This window comes from Trichosurus vulpecula, chromosome 2, assembly GCF_011100635.1.
Source record: "Trichosurus vulpecula isolate mTriVul1 chromosome 2, mTriVul1.pri, whole genome shotgun sequence".
Lineage (NCBI taxonomy): Eukaryota > Metazoa > Chordata > Mammalia > Diprotodontia > Phalangeridae > Trichosurus > Trichosurus vulpecula.
The window spans coordinates 142,856,296-142,877,581 of record NC_050574.1 but is presented as its reverse complement, the minus strand read 5'-3'; the positions used below and the strand labels follow the sequence as shown (position 1 = coordinate 142,877,581).

Below are 21,286 nucleotides of genomic sequence, written 5' to 3'. Positions count from 1 at the left end.
CTGTTCCCATATTTGTTTTCTATCTTTCTGAATTTTCATGAAGCAAGTAAAATCTGAGAACTTTTTAAATTTGCATTTCTTTTTGTCTTAGTGATTAAAAGCACATTTTAATGTAGTAATTTTTGCTTGCAAATCTTCCTTTGAAAACAAATTGTCTCTATCCTTCGAACAGTTTTATATGTCAATTCCCTATATATTTTTGACAAGAATATAATACTTTCCTATATAATATATGCTTGATGATATTGGATGTAAATATTTCTCTCACTCTATCATTTTTCTTTTAATTCTATCATTATTGATTTTATTCATGGAAACATTTATAATTTTGTGTAATGAAGAATGTCAATATTATAATGTATAATTTCCTCACTTTTGTTTGCTTAAGAATCATTCCTTTCCCAAGTCACATTTGTGAAAGGTCCCTGTTCTTATTGTCTTCTAATTATTTTCATGTGAACTTTTATATTCAGGTTGCCTTTTCATTAATGTTTATTGTGATATGTGGTTTAAGTTGTTGCTTCCATTCTAAATTCTTCCAAACATTTTTTTCTTGCTTTTCCAGAAGTCATTGACAAAAAAGAGAATCCTTTCTGTCATAATTTGTGTTCCTTGTTTTTATTAAACATTGGAAAATGGTTTTCTATTGGTTCTATATATGTATTACTATTTTCTATCAGTTGCATATCTTACTACTTCTTTGCAATATATTCGGATATCTAGTAATGTTCTATCTCTTTCATCTATATTTTTTATCATTTTCCTTCAGATTCTAGACATTTGTTTCTTTAAATGCCTTTTTGTTATTAGTGTGCCTAATTCTAAAGAGCATTTTCTTATTCCCTCCTGATAAGAGAGCAGAGACTGTATTTTGCCTCTTTTTGTATCCCCAGCATTTATCACAGTAAATGTTAGGCACTTAATAATGCTTATTGATTAATTGATTGAGTAGTTTGATCCATAAATTACTTAGGGTAATGTCATTTTTTCTTAAAATATTATCACAATTATACATGAACATTGAATATCTTTTTTGTGTATTGGCCTCTATTTCTGCCAAGAGTGTCTTGTAATTGTATTTATATTAATCTTGCATTTCTGTCTCAATAGGTTAAATCCCAGGTGTTTTATGTATTTTGTAGGTTATTCCATCTAATATCAGAAGTCATTATTATCTAAAGCCCTCTCATGTGACCAACACTATGCTAAGAAATGTAAAGATTACAAAAGAGGGTAAAAGTATCATTGCTGATCAAAAGGAGCTAGCAATATATGTGGAAACACGAAGTATATTACTGGATATCTGAATATATTATAAAGAAGCAGTAAGATATGCAACCAATAAAAAAGTAATAAAGATATAAAATCAATGGAAAATAGTTTTCCAATGTTTAATTAAAAACAAGGAGCAAAAATTATGAGAGGAAGAATTGTGAGAGTGTAAGCATCATCACTGATCAAAAGGAGCTAGCAATATACATGGAAACACAAAGTATATTTCCAATTTAAAAGTAAAACATATCCGATTATTATCAAATGTCACCAAATATGTTGCAAATAATAAGGGCTTTAGGTACCAAAAAGAGAAATCCAAATGAGGAATTAAATTATTAGAATTTACTTCTTGGAAGGTATGCAACTTACAGTAGGATTTGGAAATGGAATTCTTCTTGGGCGGAGCATTTCAGGATTTGAGGGGAAAAGGAAAAAACAAAAAAGCAGAGATGGAAATGTTCATTTTTAAAGATATGGTAATGATGGCACAGGTTTTAAAACAATTTTTCATCTGGAATGGTTCTTCTGGAAATAATAAGTTCTTCAGGACTACATATTGTATTATCACCTGAATAAAAGAAAGAGAAAGTAGTCATGAGAAAGTGTGTCTCCAGAGCTAAGCCATGACATAGGCCAGCTTCTGATATGCAAATGCCCCAAAAATGATCCTTAACTCTAGTCTTGCATCATCACCAATTCTTTTTTTGTTATGTTTTGGAATCTGAAACTAGATGCCCCATGGACATCCCAAATGGAACAGTACCAAAACAAAACTCATTATCATTTCCTTCAAAACTTACCCTTTTCTTTCCTTTTTTTAATTATTGTCCAAGATATAACCATCTATCTGCCCAGTTACCCAAGCCTGCAACCTCAATTAATCACTTTCATTCATTCCACAAGTCTAATCTATTATCGTATCTTGTCATTCTTACTTTCACCACAGTTTTCCTATAAATTTTCTCCCCTTCACTCACACTTCTACCACCCTCATGCAGACACTAATCACCTTTTCCTTAATAATTGCAATAGCTTTCTATTTAGTCTCCTAGACTCAAGTATCATCTCACTTCTTTCTAGCAGTCACATAGCTACAGAAATATTTTTTTCCTAAAGTGTCATCCTGACTATGTCACTTGTTTACTTGGTGAAATCTGATGGCTCATTATTATCTCTTACATCAAATATGACTGTCCTGTCAATAAAACTCTTTACAATCCCAACTCTTCCTATTTTTCTAGTCTTCTTATACTTTACTCCTCTCTACAGGTTCTATGACACAGCTACACTTGCCTATTTACCATTCCTGAAACATGGTACTCTCTTCTCCATTTCTGTACTTTTGTGCTGACTGTCCCCTACACTTAGAATTCTCTCCATCTTTACCTTTGTTTTCTAGGTCCACTAACCTCCCTCAAGGCTCAACTCAAATCCAATTTTCTGTTGGAAGTCTTTTGAAATCTCTCGAGTGCACACTGTCTTCTTCTCAGTAATTTTTTCTATTGATTCTATATATGTCTTGTATCTACCTATTTATTTACATGTTGTATCCCCCATTAGAATACAAACTCAGAGACAATGTTTTGCATCTCAAAGGTTACCACAGAATCTAGCATATAGATAATTACTTAGAAAAAAATTGCTGAATGACAGACTAATAGATCCTTACCATTAGAGTTGTATTCAAATTTCTCCTAGTTAAGTCTGGGATTAGGAGAAAGAGGGATGAGGACCACCTCAAGCATGAGATGAGGAATTAGTTGTTGAAGAAAATGGCCAGTCCTCATCTGATTAAGAAGCATCATTTATACCTGAGTGGGTTTGTTAAACACAAGCTTCACAAAATGGCCTTTCCTCCATTGTTTTATAATTATGGATACATATAACATATAAACATTGGTCACTCACTATTCAGATGATAATCACTAGACTATTACAGTAGGGACAGATTAGACTGATGTGTTTCTATACAGCCATGTTATGGACCAGGACAAATAAAGCCACTGGGTTCACCAATATCATTGCCAAATAAATATGTTTGGGTTAATACTGGACAGCTGGGCAGGTGTGATCTGACCACCATTTCTCTGTGTAGTGTGGCCTTCTAATTATTGACCCTAAGTAGAAAGAACATGTTCTCTCTCATCTTGGAACCACTTACCTGGATTCCTGTTAAGTGTTAGTATTATTGTTTAATTTTATATTCCTGGGAAGAGGAAGAAATCTCTTGGCATGGACTTCCTTTCAATGGTGGGCATCTGAACAAGGGTCTTTGGAATCTCAAATGATTTCTGGACCTTCAGCGAATACAGAAATTATGTAGATAAATTTCTGGAAAGAAAATCCTTTCTTGGGTTACTAGTGAACAATGTAGCTTGAGTTACATTTTCAGTTTTCTGGCTGGGAACATAATACTGAGATGATACGGAGTCAAGTTAGAAAAACAAATTGCTGGTGAAAATAGTGAAGAAGATAAAGTTGGGGTCAAGGGGTGCTGTTGAGTCATTATCACAAGGGATTCTGAGTACTATAGGCAGCATTTGAAGATAGATAAATAAGTGAATATGATGATCAAAAACTAACAGATTTAGTATAAAGGAATGAGGTGTCATTTCAGGTAAAACAAAACAAACAAACAAAAAAATTTCACGTATTTGTGATGCACAAAATAGATAGTAATATAAATAGGTTGCTACAAAACTTTCCTCTATTTTTCTCTGGTATAATCACTCACAATTCAAATTGTTTATATAACTCCTGTAAGTAAATCTTGGGGGTATTGGGGTAAATTATTATTTGACTACATGTGTGGGTGTAACAACAACATGGCTGGCCGCTGCTGTGGCTGTGCAACACCAACAACAACCAGCACACAGAAGGGCTGCTAACACAGCTTCTTTGATCTGCTTTCCTAATGAAAGCAACTTTAAGTTGTTAACAATCTCAGTTTAATCAAACATACATATATCATTCACTTAGTTCAGCCCCCTGAACTTCAGGGCAAATACAAAGAGAAATTACAAACATCAACAGACAGACCTTGTCTGATTCAAATCACAATTCATAGTTATCAGAGAAGCACCGACATCTATTTGGGTTACAAAGCTGGGGTGGGGTGGGGTTCAACGGCTTGCCCAGAGTCTCATCACCCATTTTTTTCAGTGAGTGTACCCCCAAAAGTCAAACGCCAACCTCTTATCTTATATTCCTGTCTTAGGTCCCTGGGGCATTTGAGACTCACCATTTAGAGTGTAAGAAATCAGTGTGTGAAAACTCCAACCACCAGCACTACATCACATACAATTCAATGACTCTTCAATTGTCATATCATGTCATATCATGTGCTGAGAATCACTCCAAGGTAAAAGATCCCACTTTACCTGCCCTATTCAAACGAAGAATAGTGAAAAGTCCCATTTTGCTTGCCATTACAGTGGGGAACCTCAATCAGCATCTATTTCTACAATCTACTCCTGGTCTACAAGAAACTCAGAAAGAAACTGTCATTCCAAAAATTTCTCTCTCAGTCCTTGGGTTTCTCAATGGGATGGAGAAGGGAGGAGAATATATAAACACCATGGGAATTAAAATGAGGCAAAAAAAAGAAACTACCTTGCGGAAAATTTCATCCAGGTGACAACACCAGGAATATAGTTGGAAACAATAAATTAGTTCATTGATGAAGACAGAACCCATTATGTCAACTCTCCAAGAAACATTATCTGAAAATAAAAAAGTTAATAAATTTCATGACGATGACATTCACTTTAAGAGAAGACTGGGAGATTAAAATTTAGCATTGTTTCAGTCTGGATCAGTTGGGCAAAAGGGAACAATCAATTAAATACATGATTTAATAAAATATTTATTAAGCAAACACTATTTCTCAAACATGGGCAAATAGCCATATTCTTAAGTAATATTAACACAAAATATTGAGACACTATCCTCAGAGAAAGGTAGCCAAAAGAACCAACTAAGGATAGTCATCACAGTGACTTTGAAGGATGAAACTGTAAGGCATCAAACAAATAAAAAATGGAAAAAAAACATGGAAAAATTTTAGATAATAACCTCATTTCAACAACAAATAAAGAGGAACCACCACATATGCTCTAATATAAAATAATTCTGTATTTTATAAAGGAGGTGGAAATATCACAGAAAAGAGCCGAGTTAGGAAAGTGGTGAAAATAGAAAAAAAAGATACAGGGAAGATATCTATGCTGAAAAGGATTCCATTTGATACTTTTGAAGTATCTGCAGGGAGCAAAAAGAGTAAAGGTGTGGTAAACACCTCATACACAGCAGATCACATTCTTACCATCACACAATTGACCAAAACAAGAACTCACTTTGCATATTTTTTGTTGAGTATTAAAATTTGATTCTGTAGTGCAAAATGTTGCTTTAAAGGCTCTTCTCCCACAAATGGTCTCCCATTTCTATGTAGAACCTATACAAGATTCCTTGAAGGATATAACACCTGAGATAACCTCATTTGACATTCTTTTCATTAATATATGAAAGCCGGAAACTAAAAGAGAGGCCAAAGTAGGAGAAAATATTTGGAGTTGCAGGAAAGGGGTGAGTGTGTGTGTGTGTGTGTGTGTGTGTGTGTGTGTGTGTGTGTGTTAGGAGGGAAATTTGGATAGGGGCAGGAGGATTGCAGGTTGATGGTAGCAATAGCTCCAGTAATGGACAGGAAGAGAGCTTAAACACTGGAGTTGTAAGAGATAGCAAAGAACAAGAAGAGAGTCATAGAAAAGGAGAAAGGCAGACAGAGGTCTTTCAAAGAGTGAGACTCCAAGGAGACATGCATGTGTTATCATAGTCTATTCTGGTCCATTGCAGAATGCTTTAATTAAAACAAATTCTTTAGCTATGGGGAGCCTCATTGCCACCTCTCACCACTCTTAATTCCCATGCTAATAGATGTATCAATACTATAACTTTAATGATCTAGTTTTGTAAAAAGGTAGTCTAAAGTTAATGAAAAGTATACAATGGTCATAACAGAAGGGAGATCAGTTCATGAAATATTATCCAAAAAGGAAAGGAGACCTAAATATGACTGTATTCTATGCATGTATACTTAGATTTAATCTAATTTTCATCCCTTGTATTATTGACTTAAACATACTCTCAGTTTAACTTGCAAATAACTTGCAAAATCATAAATCTATACCAGCAATGCACCATAGATATCATCGCATCTAAAGCCTTCATGTTGCAGACGCAGAAAATGAGGCCCAGGGAAGTTCAATGTTTTACTTGAAGTCGCATAGATAAGTAAAATGTGGTATTTGAACATAGGTCTTTGGATTCCAGATCCATTTTACCAAAAAATCTTAGGATCATAGATTTAGGGGACAGAAGGCACTTAAGAAGTCATCTAGCTCATCTTCCTAATTTTTCAGATGAGGAAGTTTGGGCCAAATAGATTAAATCATTTGCCCAAAATTACACAGGAGATGAGATATACTTAGCATTTGAATCAAGATCAACAAATCCAACATTCTTTCTACTTTATCTCCTACCATTTCTGTATATACCTAGAGAGTTAATTAGGATAGGACCCTGCTCTTCTATTTCCTTCTCTCTCCGCAGAGCAGGGAGATAGCAAATGTTATTCCCTATCTGGCTGATCCTTTGATTAATAGATATCATGAATCTCTTATAGTGGATTCTTGACCAAGAAGTAGCCAAAGTCTGCCCTGAGACCTCTTCCCACTGAATCTCAGTCCGTTCACTATAAAAATCTAAGAGAAATAGATACAAAGAGCAACCTTATGAGAACTTTCCCCCTTTTCTTATGCAATTGCAAGTGTTAGAACTGGCCAAAGAACCCACAAGACTTAAAAGAAGTAATGAAGCTACACGTGGTTGGCTGGATTAACTGCCTGCATGCTGTCCGTGTGATCACAGATCATTGGGTGCCAGGCACCTGTGTTCTGTGAAGAGCCACAGAAGTACGTGGAATGCCTTGAGTTTGAATCTTTATGTCTGGCCTATTTGTGTGGGGAATTCCTTAGGTACCACCAAAGCAACGGTTCCTCTAGCCATATAAGAATAATGTTGTTGCTGCTGCTGTCATTGTCATTTGTCCTTCATTATTGCAGAAGACCAATGACATCATGGATGATGCCTTGACTTCCTTGACTTGTACATGAATTGGGTTTAAATGACACAGAATTCTGCAAAGGTGTCAGCCTCACTCTCTCTTCCAGAATCATCAAAGTCCAGTGACAGGACAAAACTCAAGATGACAGGAGATTGCCTGGAATTCAGTGGATAGGGTTAGTGTCTTTGATGTCTGACCAAGTTCTACACACTCCACAATGCCTGCTTCAGCCACCTTCAAGGCTATTGAAACAAATTGCTCTCATCCACCCATTCTACCAGGAAAGCTTTTACATGCTTGTGGTAGACACTGCTATAACTCGCTGAAGGGCTTGATGCCTTTTGGGTAGCTTCAATCTGGCTTAGCCCATCTACCAAGATCATTTTGCCATGATGCATCTATGGTACATACAACAGCTTCCTGAAACCACAAGTGAAAGTTGGGTGATACGTGGACACCAAAAGTGAAAGAGCAGCCTCGAAAAGAGCTCAAAAACCCTCACACCAGAGATTCTAGTCCTCCCTAAATACCCCATACATCCCAAACATAACCTAATTTTATTCCATTCTACCTTATGGCTGTGTGCTGTCATTTTGTTAAGGTATGTACCCACAGACTTCCATTTATTTATTTTCAAGGCAAATGGATATCTAACTATTATTATTAAGCAAATTAAAGGAACTAAAACTGAAGTGCACTTTTAGAAATTAACAATAAATAACTTAAGTTGCAAAAACAAACAAGATGAAAAATATCAATTTTTATTTTTGACACATTAGGTCCACCCTAGGTTTCTCTGTATGATCTGATCTACTCTACCATATGCAAGCTTCTAGGCCAGCTAAGGTCAGATTATCTCCCAAGACAAGAAAGAATATTGGGCAAGAATAGTGCCTGGGAAGTAATGAAGGAGTTAAAAACTGCTTTCCTGAAAGTCACTTACGTGGTGTTGTAGAACAAAATGAAATGAAATCTTTCTCCAATTTCTTCTGTTCCAGTGAATTACTACTTGAGTAATCTTGCAAAGGTTGTTTGGGTGTGTCTGCTGAAGTCTCTGATGTATCCATCGCGTATGTGATTCCAAGTTTCTCTAAGAACGAAGGGATCTATCAATTATTCCCCTCCTCCCAATAGCGTTACCACAATTATTATCCAGAGTTGTTCATGCACATATGCATGTCTCTGCTCTCTAGTAATAATGAAGTAGAAATCAATTTAGAGCTTTGCAACCCTAAACTAAAAGGAATCTACTGATAAAGAATAAACAAAGTGTTGAATTCAATTTGGGATGTATCTATACGTATAGCTTATGTCCATTGGGACAGACCAGTTCACATAATGCTAGACCACTCTGTGATTCTTTTATGGTATAGTATATAGAATTGTGGTTTGTCATAATTTCACTAGGGAATAGAGAAGAGATAGCAGGGGAGTTGGTACATTTCCTCTAGGAAAATGTAGGCTACAACTTTGGATTTCCAGTTCAGTGTCTGAGTATATTTAGGACAATATATAAATGAGAACTCACCCCCTCGGCATGCTTGGATAATGATGACCTTGGGTTTGCCTTTTAGACTAGGGCAGCTGCCATCATTGAAAATTTGGAAGATAGTATCTGTAGCCAGTAGGTCTGGTTCTTCTTTTTTATGTGCTTTCCCACAAATACCATTCAAGACACCATGAGACATGAATACCAGGAAGGTGCTGTCAGAGCACCAATGTTCTGGGCGATTGGCAAACTCCTTCAACACTGACTCCATTTCCTGAGAGACATTCAATGGTTAATGATTAGGAACCTTCGCCAGACATAAACTGGGCATTTAAATTATTATAAATCTTGAAAAATCTGGGGACATGAATGAGGATAGTGGACAGGAAATTTTGCATTGCTACAATGAAACAGGAAAGCTCACAGGAGAGCTAAATCAGTATCTAGGAAGCAAAAGGAAGGTGGTGACTTTAAGAAGCAGTTAGTGGCAGTACTAGAGAAGAAATAGCATCTCAGTAACACCCTCCTATAAATAGAAGGCCCACCAAATCACTGTTTTGGAGTTTGCTTAAGTCATGCTGTAAGACTTCATTGATAAGTCTTAAGCATTAGTAATTAGTAAAACATTAGTAATTAGTAATTAGTAAATATTAGTAATTAGCAAACATTAGTAAGACAACAAACAAAATCCTTGACCCATAAGATTCTGCCCTGCTGGTATAGTCAGAGAGGTGGGTCTGGGTCTTGTAGGGACGAATGTGGCCTATACCTGAGCTGTAAGGTTTGTTTTGATAACCACACTATATCCAAGGTTTTCAAGTAGTTTCCACATTCCCCAAATATCAAGGTGAGCCCCATGTCGTTCATCGAGGTAGTCAAACATAATATTACAGATGATGAGGGCTAGACGTGAACGGTTCCCCTTCTCCATGATTGGATATATCTGCAAGGAACAGATATAGAATGAAGTGGTCACATCCTTCCTTCCATTCAATTCCATAGCCTAGAAAGAGTTGTCACCTTAATGCTTGTAAGAACTGAAACTATTTATCTTTGACCACCTTGTTCTTAGGAATTTCCTTCAAGAGTATTTTGAGAGAGCAATGTTATTTCTTGTTCTTATTTATTATTACATGTGCCAAATGATTACACTATATTGGATTATTAGTTGTTCCTCTATGATATCCTTTATTTTATAACCTTCCATGTCTTTGCTCAGGTTGTTGGAATACTTTCTGTCCTTTGCCCTGTTTTCTACCTTTGAATATTTTCCAATTACTTCAAGGCCTATCTTCAATTCAGTACTCCCTTAGTTTTCTATGTACAAGTGTAGCTTTTTCTTCATTTTCATCGAATAGCTGGTCATCCACCACTCAGCTCCTAAGTACGGGTATCCTCTAACTCTTTGTCTTGACTTCTAATCTTTTCTTACTCTTGGGGACCTCATCATATCCCATATTGTCTCTACATAATTGACTACCACCAACCATATCAGTCAAAAATCAACAACTATGTTTAAAACCTATACCTGGATATCTTTTCGGCATCTGAGATTCAACTTGGAACACTTTAATCCAAGTGGAACCCTCTAATTTTTTTCCTGAACTCTAAAACCACTCCTATACTAAATATTCCTGTTTCTATTTGGGGTACTTAGATTCATTCAGTCACCAAGGTATGTAACCTCTAAGACATTTCACTTTTGCTATTGTCTCTTCCTCACCTCCTATATTCATTCAGTTGCACAGTCTTGTGAAATTTACCTCTAAAACATCTTTGTATTCATTTCCTTCTCTTTAGTCATATGGCCCCTCCCTTTGTTCAAAAGCTTATTACCTCTTCTCTGTCCAATTTGTTAACTGGACTTCTCATGCCCTGCTTTCCCATTTCCATTTCCCATTCTCCTTTCCAATCCCTATTCCACATTGCTTCCTAAAAAAAATCTTCTTAAATATAGATATGACTTTGTTATTCCCTTTATATGAAATCTTTAGTCTCTCTATATAAAGTAAAAAGTACCTTCATGCACTCTGTGTTTCAAGGATTCTGGAATAATAGTTGTTCTCCAAACTTGACGTTCCACCTCCTATTTCTTGATACCCTTTCAAAGCTGTTTGCCATACTTGAAAATATTCCCTTCTCACCATGACCACTCAGAATCCTTATCTTCTTTCAATGGTAATTCAGGTTCTGCCTTCTACATCAAGCCTTTCCATATCCCCTAGGTGTTAGTGCTCAATCACTCTAGCTAGTTGGCATGGTAGATAGAGTTCTGGACCCTAAGGTCAGGAAGATCCGAGTTCAAATGCAGCCTCATACATGTACCAGCTATGTGATCTTGAGCAAGTCTGCCTCATTTTCCTCAACTTTAAGATGGGGATCATAATACTACATATCCCACAGGGTTTCTGTGAGGATCAAATGACATATGGGTAAAGTACTTAAATACCTGGAAAATATTAAATGCTTAATAAATGCTTGTTCCCTTTCCCCACCCACCACAGATTACCTTTTATTTTCTTATCTGTGTATATATGGTATGCCCTAAATTGTTCAAGGGCAGGGGTGGTTTTATTTTGTATTTTGTATTACTGACCCCTAAGGAAGTATCTCACATGCTATAGGTGCTCAATAAATACATATTGGTCATTTGGGAATGAATTGAACTCAATTAACTTTTGTCCCCAAACAAATATAACATCATTATTGTATGTCTCTTATGACAATGTTCATAGCCTCCCACATAGTATATAGTTATTTATATCCTTGTCTTATCCTCTCACCCAGTCTGAATAAATTCTTTAATGGAAAGGTTTCTGATTCAGTTATCTCAATATCCCTTGCAGAATTGAATAGACTATTAGAAAAAAAAGTAAATACCTGTTTGTTTTTAATTGGATATTTTGTTAATTATAATAATAGGTCACCAGGACCTATAATGAGAACCAGTATCAAATTTTAAGGGGCTTCAGGGAAGAATCAGGACAGGACAGTATATTTTGGACTCAGATTAAAAGAAACAGGAAATTTAAGACATAGATATGAGGAGATCAGGGAATTCTACATAGCCTCTGGGTGATCTGAAGGCATATCTAGGCTTTAGAAAGAAACTTATAGTACTTCCCTATCTTCTATATTTGAGCAAGATAAATGCCATTTTTTAAGACAATGATTCACTCAACATTGTACCTCTCCCTCCTTTGCTTCCTTCAGATCGTGGTAGAAATCTGGTCTGCACAGCTTGATCTGGTTTGGAAGTGTAGTTGCCTTTGCTGCATTAGAATCTAGAAGAAAAAAGAAAACAATACCTAATGAATAATATTTTTTGACTTGGAACTTCTTCCTGACTGTATACACCTATCTATTGTCATCCTGAGAAAATAGCATTTAAAAGGACAGCTGAGAAAATTAATGTAAGTTGCTTTGGTAAAAAGAACATTTCAAAGTCTGAGTTCCAAATCATCACCTCTCTCTATTAATCTCTTTGCTCTCCTGACTTCGCAATATCTGATAATGGTACTAACATTCTCCAAGTCCCTGGGACTTCAAACCTCCGTGGCCTTTTGATTCTGACAGAATTTTTCCCTCTATATCCTGTCAGTTAACATTTTCTTTTGATTCATTCTAGGAAATGTCCCATAAATTTCTCCCTTCTTTTGCATTCCCACTATTGTTATTCTTGTCTAGGCTCTTACCATCAGACACTTTCATTACTTCAACAACCCTAACTGGCATCTCTGATTCTGACATTTTCTGACTCCTACCTATGCTGAACCTTACTGCCAGCTTAGTCTTACAAAGACCAACTTTGATCATTGTACTCTCTTGTTTAGTTGTTCTTTATTCCATACAAAAAAAATCAAAACTCCTTATCTTCATTTTCAAGGCTACCCAAAATCTGATCTCTACCCAACATTCTAACCTTACTTTTCCAATACTTCTTTAGCAGAAAAACTATGCTCCAACAAGACTCATCTGCTTATCATCACTCCAGAAGAACTAACCTTTGGTCAACTCTGTCAAAAAATAATGTTAAGAATGTTAACTCAAAATGCATAGAAGCTGGTAAAAAAGGCCAGGATCATAAAAGAGGGTTCTTTGTTTGTTTTTAAGTTGAGGTAAGGATAAAAAGAAGACTAGGACTGCTAAGAGAAGAGGGAGTCATGAAAAGAAATAACAGTAAAAAAACCTGACAAAGGAGAAAAAGGGAAGGAGCCAAGATGGCGGGTGGAAAGCAGGGACTAGCATGAGCTCCCTGCCAAGTTCCTCCAAAAACCTATAAAAAATGGCTCTGAACCAATTCTAGAACTGCAGAACCCACAAAACAGCAGAGGGAAGAAGGGCTCCAGCCCAGGACAGCCTGGATGGTCTCTGGGTGAGGTCTAACCCACACGGAGCTGGGAGCTGAGTGGAGCCCAGCGTGAGACAGGACCAGGAGCTGGGCGGAGCAGGCCCTAGCACCCTGAATCAGTGAGCTGTGGCAGTTACCAGACTTCTCAACCCACAAACACCAAAGACAGCAGAGAAGGTTAGTGGGAAAAGCTGCGGGAGTGGAAGGAGTTCAAGGTTCACCCACTGCCCCTGGGGCAGGCAGTGGTGGCGGGGCAGCTACAGCTGCAGTTGCTTCCGGCCCCAGGCCCACCTGGTGGGAGGAATTAAGTGGCGGATCAGAGCAGGAGTACACAGCCTGCTGAAGATCTAAGCCAAGTCTGGGTTGGGGGTTCTTGGGGAAGGAGGAATGCTGGTGTGGCAGAACTGGCACATGCCACCCAAATGTGGAACATAGAATTCTTTAGTCTACAAGCAGTCATACCCCACTGAAAAACTCAAGGGTCAAGTTAGTTGGTTGGGAATATGGCCAGGCAGTGAAAACGCACCCAGATTCAGTCTCAGACTTTGCATTCTTTCTTTGGTGACAAAGGAGAGCAAAGCATACAGCCTAAAGAAGTTAACAAAGTCAAAGAGCCTACAACAGAAGCCTCCAAGAAAAACCATGAACTGGTCCCAGGCCATGGAAGAGCTCAAAAAGGATTTTGAAAAGCAAGTTAGAGAAGTAGAGGAAAAATTAGGAAAAGAAATGAGAAGGATGCGAGAAAACCATGAAAAACAAATCAATGACTTACTAAAGGAGACCCAAAAAATACTGAAAAATACACTGAAGAAAACAGCACCTTAGAAAATAGACTAACTCAAATGGCAAAAGAGCTCCAAAAAGCCAACAAGCAGAAGAATGCCTTGAAAGACAGAATTAGCAAAATGGAAAAGGAGGTCCAACGGACCACTGAAGAAAATACTACCTTAAAAATTAGATTGGAGCAAGTGGAAGCTAGTGACTTGATGAGAAATCAAGATATTATAAAACAGAACCAAAGGAATGAAAAAGTGGAAGACAATGTGAAATATCTCTTTGGAAAAACCACTGACGTGGAAAATAGATCTAGGAGAGATAATTTAAAAATTATTGGATTACCTGAAAGCCATGATCAAAAAAAAGCCTAGTTATCATCTTTCAAGGAATTATCAAGGAGAACTGCCCTGATATTCTAGAACCACAGGGCAAAATAGAAATTGAAAGAATCCATTGATCGCTGCCTCAAATAGATCCCAAAAAGAAATCTCCTAGGAATATTGTCGCCAAATTCCAGAGCTCCCAGATCAAGGAGAAAATATTGTAAGCAGCCAGAAAGAAACAATTTGAGTATTGTGGAAACCCAATCAGAATAACCCAAGATCTGGCAGCTTCTACATTAAGAGATCAAAGGGCTTGGAATGCGATATTCCGGAGGTCAATGGAGCTAGGATTAAAACCTAGAATCACCTACCCAGCAAAACTGAGTATCATGCTCCAGGGCAAAATATGGATTTTCAATAAAATAGAGGACTTTCGAGATTTCTCAGTGAAAAGACCAGAACTGAATAGAAAATTTGACTTTCAAACACAAGAATCAAGAGAAGCATGAAAAGGTAAACAAGAAAGAGAAATCATAAGGGACTTACTAAAGTTGAACTGTTTTGTTTACATTCCTACATGGAAAGATGATGTGTATGATTCATGAGACCTCAGTATTAGGGTAGATGAAGGGAATATGCATATATATAGTAGCTGAAAGGAATAGGTATATATATATATATATATATATATATATATATATATATATATATGTGTGTGTGTGTGTGTGTGTGTGTGTGTGTGTGTGTGTGTGTGTGTAAAAAAAACTGACAAAGGTTATTTTGTTGTTACCTTCTTTCCCAAGGAAAACAATTTTTAGACTGAGAAAAAAGTGGATTATAAAATAGGAAATGTCTTTCAAAATAATTGAGAGATTGTAACAGAAACTCCATGCTCTCAATGATTAGAGTTATTAGAGTCAGACAAATGACATACCAAGCTTCTTAAAGAACTGAAAGATGGTGCTGCTCAGTCTCTTTTGGTAACTTTGGAGAGATTCTGGAGAATTGCATATGCTCCAAAGAACTGGAAAAGGAAAAACCTTAATTTTATTTGATCTTCCAAACAAGAAGTACTGAGTCTAATTCCTTTCTAGATAAAAATAGAATTATTCCAGTAGAATGGGAAAATGATTCTTAGGAGAATTCAGTATACTTTATGGTTTGGGATTCCTGTTTTACTTCTGATGGCATAGGCTCTCTTGTACATCACTTTCCTATTCTTAGCTTCAGTATCTTTTTTCAAAGGAAAGGAATTGGCTAAAGGTGACCTCTAAGGCCCCTTACAAAGGGTAAATCTTAAGATTTCAGCAGAATAGAATTTTAAGTTCCTGAAGCTCAAATTTGAAGAAATTGCGCAAATAAAATTCCGTAACTATAAATAGACACAGGGGAAAGAATACCTCCCCTAGACTCAGTGTCATTGAAACTCACTGTGAGACCTATTCAAGATGGATGTAGTAAAATGTTTCCTTAGGTTGTATCTGGGAGATATTTCCACCATCCTTCCCCAAACTCTTTCCTGTATTTGTAGAAAGAGAACCCTCTGCCTTTGAATTATTGCTGTTCAGTAGTTTCAGTTGTGTCCAACTTTTCGTGACCTCATTTGGGGTTTTCTTGGCAAAGATACTGGAATGGTTTGTCATTTCCTTCTACAGCTCATTTTATAGATGAGGAACTGAGGCAAACAGAGTTAAGTGACTCGCTCAGCATTACACAGCTAGTAAATATCTGAAGTTGGATTTGAACATAGGTCTTCCTGATTCCAAGCCCAGCACTCTATCCTCTGAGTCACCTAGAATAACAGTAAAACCATATATTTATGCAATCTTTGGCAGTTTCCAGAGTAATGTTCTTTCCATTATCTTATTTGATCTTCTCAATGACTTTGGAAAAGAGCAGGGTCAAAATTATCAGCTCTCTTTCACATGTGAAACAACTGAAGATCATTTGATTTAAATGATTTACATGATCACATACAGTAAGAAATAGAAGAGATGATCCAAACTCAGATTTTCTAATCTCTATTAAAGGACTCTTTCCATCATATCATGCCACCGATTTGAGGATAGTTCTGCTTGACACCCTTAGATTCACTTCATAATTGTTTGAGGAACATGGTAGAGATAGTTTGCAACAGCTCTTTTTTATTTGGAAATATTCTTACCTGATAAAATTTTGTCCATTGATTTTGACTTCTGGAAAAGAGCCAAAGCATTGTCTTCTCTTTGATTTCCTAAAGGGAAATGAAGGAGGGTGTGAGTGTCTCATGTTCTTTCAAAGAATCCTCTTCCCTTTGTAGTAGAACCCCCTTAAACAGTACTATAAATTAGCTACTCTTTGTGAATTTGTGACTGGCTTGGAAACCATAGTGATTCTCAAAATCCAAGCTTATATCTGATGTCAGAAGATTCCTGCTCAGTGAATAAGGATGCAAATTCTCAATGACTGATATGAAAAATAAAAGTGGATGGAAATGGCTCTTCTATTCTCTAGCACCAACAGGATAAAATTGAGGAAATTATCTTAAGGACCCAAGGGGGGGAATATGTCCCATCTTGAATAATAAAGGAAGGGCCTTGTTCACAGTGTGGATGGTATCTGTAAGTCATAAAGAGAATCCATAAAACACTAGAGAAGTTTGCAAAATTTGGAAAAATGCAAAGAAAGTGTTCCTTTCTCACTCACCACAATATCCACCACCCCTAACTCCTATTGCACTAACAAGCTGACCTCAAAAAACTTTATCACCTGGTCTGAGTGATAGTTAGGTAGTACTAAATCGTTAAGCATCTCTTCTTGCCCACACCTATTGATCTAACGTTGACTTCAGAGATCTTGGGGCTACAATGGAAAAAAAAAAGATGAGTAGTCAATAAAAGCTTCTGATACTGGGGCAATATTCTCTAGACCAAGTCCTTTAAGGATCTGTGGTAATTCTGGAAATCATAAGTGCTCCAAATAAAGTAGATGAATATGAGAACAGAAGGCTTGACATGAAGATGTGATTTAACCTTGAATAACTAGAATTTTCTGATATACCTCTAAAGGTACTATGAGGCCTTGGAACTGATTGAAGCATTGCATGCATCAATCAGTAAATAAATATTTATTAAGTGTCTGCAATGTGCCAGGTACTGTACTAAACACCTGGAGATATAAACAAAAGCAAAAAAGTATCCTTTCTCTCAAGGAGCTCACAATGTAATGGCACAGAAAACATGAAAATAACAAATACAAACAAGATATAAATAGGAGAAATTAGAGACAATCAACTGAGGGAAGGGTTTATCATTAAGGGCCATCAGGAACGGCTTCTCATAAGTGATGAGAACTCTTGCTGGGACTTGAAGGAAGCTAGAAGGGAGAGGACTCCAGGTACGGGGGACAGGAGGCAAAAATATCTTGAGTTAGGCAATAGAGTTCTGGTGCTTGAATAGTCAGTCAGTCAAGTGGCATTTATTGCATACATATTACATGCTAGGTACTGTGATATGACTAGAAATACAAGAAAGGCAAAAGACAATCTCTACCATCAAGCAGTTCATAGTTTAATTGTGGAAACATGATATATCTAGAATAAATTGCAAATAGTCTCAGCTCTAAGGCACTAAAATTAAGGAGGACTTTTGTTCTTGTTCAGTCTTTTCAGGCATTTCTGACTCTCTGTGAGCCCATTTTTGGTGTTTTTTCTTGGCCAAGATACAGGAGTGGTTTGCCATTTTCTCCCCCAAAAACAGAAGAATTAGGGAAAATTAGGAAAAGACCATTGACAGATGAGACTTTTGCTGTGCCTTAAAGGAAGTCGGGGAATTTAGGAGACTGAGATGAAACATTCTAACCTTGGGGGATGCCCAGGGAAAATGCTCAAAATAGGACATGGAGTGTCCTATCTGAGGTACAGTAAGCTAGCCAGTGAAACACAGAATGCATGGAAGAGAATATGATTTTCAAATATGTAAAGGAAGAGAAGTAAAAGGTCATGAAGGACTTTCAAAGTCAAAGGCAGGATTTTGTATTTGATTAATGAGGTGATAGAGATCTTCTGGAGTTTACTGACTTGGGGAAGGAGTGATTTGGTCAGGCCTGTGTTTTAGGAAGATTAATTTGATAATTGCATGGAGAATGGATTTTGAAACAAGCATCGAAGTATTGAACTTGAATCGTCCCCGAATGGGGTTAATCCGCACTACCCATGCTCAAAGAATTAGAGACAAAGACAAGATTTTATTCCAAGTTTTTTTTTCAATACTACTTAGAACAGGGATTTTTTAACCTGGGGTTCATGAACTTGGATGAGGAAAACATTATATATTATTTTTCGTTTTTGCTAATATATAACTGATAATTAGCATTTCATTAAGTTACTTAATATGTTGTTCTGAAAGAGGATCTATATTGCAAAGCTGCCCCTGAAATAATAAAAAAAGTTAACAAAGCATTAAAAAAGAAAGTGTGTCATTGAGGCTGAGTTAATGAAAATTACCTGAATTTGCTTGTAAAGAAGGAAATAATAATTTCTTCATAATAATTTTGCTTCCTTGAATTATCTGATCCAGGGTATTAACCAAGCCTTCACTTTGGTCCATTATTGTAGAAAATTCTTTTCCTAAATTCTTCACCTCATTTGGACTCAAAACATCCTTCTCTATCAGGTCATCAATAACACCATCAACAAAGGTACTGATCAAGCATTTCACAATCTTCACTGGATAATAATTCTGCTTTTGTCCTGTTGAAAAAACAACAAATTATTCATTCTTAATAAGGAGATACAAGGAGATAAATATTCATTTTACAACAAGAAGGCACCTTGGATAACATTTAATTAAGTCTTTTTTTATCCTACATTACTTCCTTCCTACTTTCTTTCTTCCTTCCTTTCCAAACTAGAAAAAAAGCCATTTTTCACAAGGAAATGGACTTCAGTCAAGAAACTAGGAGACCGAGGCTAGTTTCTGATCCTGTCACTTACTTGGTAAGTGACTCTATGTAAGTAACTTCATCTGGATAGACCTGTTTTCTCCTCTATAAACTGAATGTTTGAGACAAAATGATCTCTACTATCCCTTCCAGCTGTCATGTAATGTATTTCTAAGAAGCTGAGGGGAGACAGTTTCTGTGACTTAATTAGTCATCTCTTGAAAAGAAATAAAACAGAAGAAAGGGCAAAAAACAAAGAAATTCTGTTCTGAAGGAAACCACATGGGGAAAATACCATAAGGAATCAACATGAAATCAGCTTCTTTCCCTTCATCATTTCTTTTAAGAAGCTTAGAAATGGGACCTTGTTCCTGGATTCTTGTTCTCACTTCCTAACACAAAACTAGCTTAAGGAGAGTTTAAACTTCAGAAAGTAGTACCTACCCCACCCCTCTTCATTACTGCATCCCACCTATTTTATTCTACCCTGAATCTTACCCACATTAACAGAAAAGAAGCTCCGCAACCACCCTCCAATACCCTGCCATTTAGAAAAGAAAGACCCCACTCACCAGCCATGTCTGTTAAAATTCACTGATACTGAGACTGAAAATGAAAGTGAATGTTACATTTGCTGAGTACACTCATCTAAGAAAAGGAAGGGAGTGCAGTAAAGGATTGATATAGTTGCCAAAGCATTTCATTAGTCTGCCAGATAACCAAAATCTGCATCCTAGTTCTCTAGAATGTAGATTTGTTTTTTCTTTACAGATTGGAGAATTGAAGTCCATTTTCTGTCTTCAGAAAGAAGTAGGGAAATTAGAAATAAATTATTTCTGGCACACGCCTGCAAGCTCTTGCAAACAGACTTTCATCTTTTTTTCCCCATCTCAGTCAGTAAATCAAACCAACTAATGTCTTTAGCACCTTCACTTGGAATCAGGGAAAGCTTTACTTTAATCAAGCTTTTACAAGTAATAGAATCAAATCTCCACATGGTAGTGTCTTAGGGCCACAGAATGTTAGAGAAGGATGCCTTTCAATACAAAACTCTCATCAAACAGATAAAGAAAATGAGGCCCTAAAAAGATGACTTATTCCAATTCCACTAAGGTACTAAATGGAAAAACTGGTACTGAAATCCTGGCATTCAAACTCAATATCAACCATTATTTACACTGCGCCAGACACTGCTTCTCCTTGTCAGCTGCCTTCCCTGTCACAGACACCCATCTCAATCATACAGAATTTTGAAGGGATTGAAGAAGATGCCAAAATTAATCATATCTTTTCTCTTTCTCATTTTTATTACCTCATACAGCAGAAATTCTAGGAATATTCTCCCTAATTTATCTTGCATAATGGTAAAGCAACCTGAAGACACTGGTTTTAAAGAATTTGCTGGCCATTAATTGTCAATATTCGTATTTCCAGAGAAAGGACTAATAGAAAAGAAATCTTGGCCAACAAAAAAAAAAACAAGAGGGCTATAAGCTAGATATGAAGAAGAATTTCCTAGTGGGTTAAATTGTATAATGGGTTAAAGAAAACATCTGATAACCCTAAGCTACTTTTGGGTTTTCCAACATAAAATGTGAGGTGTTTAAGGTTTTATTGACTACACAAAGGATAATTTAAGAAATGAAAGCAAAAATTTCTAATTAGAAAGTAAAAGCAAAACAAAAATATTTATTAATCACTTACTATCTTAAAATCACCATGTTAGGCATCAGCTTATAAGTTATAAAGTTCTTTTGACTCTTTTTTAAAAGTGTGCTTTTACATCAGTCATTTCTCTAAACCCAAAAAAGAATAAATAGGGAAGATTAGCATATTAAAACTAATACAACAACCATATCTGAAAGAATATGTAATATTTTACACACACACACACAGACACACACATACACAAACACACCATGTTCTCTAACAGGCAGCTAAAGTGGAGGAACTAATCTGAAGCACTTGGAGTAAGGAAGAGTTGAGTTTGAAATCTGCCACAGACTTTCTAGCTGAGTGATTCTGGG

General features: G+C 36.5%; 1 protein-coding gene across 2 annotated transcripts; it reads right to left on the bottom strand.

Annotated features, from left to right (window-relative positions):
• Nucleotides 1-1,602: 1,602 nt before the first annotated feature.
• Nucleotides 1,603-19,865, bottom strand: LOC118837995 (caspase-12-like). 2 transcript variants are annotated; one of them, XM_036745175.1, is made up of 11 exons: nt 19,832-19,862; nt 18,823-19,068; nt 16,504-16,572; nt 15,274-15,363; nt 12,078-12,172; nt 9,658-9,831; nt 8,928-9,162; nt 8,343-8,489; nt 4,888-4,997; nt 3,437-3,572; nt 1,603-1,843 (listed from the first exon to the last, which is right to left on the bottom strand). In XM_036745175.1, the coding sequence occupies exons 1-10, from the start codon at nt 19,836-19,838 to the stop codon at nt 3,474-3,476; spliced, it is 1,272 nt and encodes a 423-aa protein (XP_036601070.1). In that variant the 5' UTR covers nt 19,839-19,862; the 3' UTR covers nt 1,603-1,843; nt 3,437-3,473. The 2 variants fall into 2 exon arrangements, with proteins under 2 accessions (XP_036601070.1, XP_036601071.1); XM_036745176.1 differs by lacking the exon at nt 15,274-15,363 and having other exon boundaries at nt 19,832-19,865.
• Between the last annotated feature and the right edge of the window lie 1,421 nt (nt 19,866-21,286).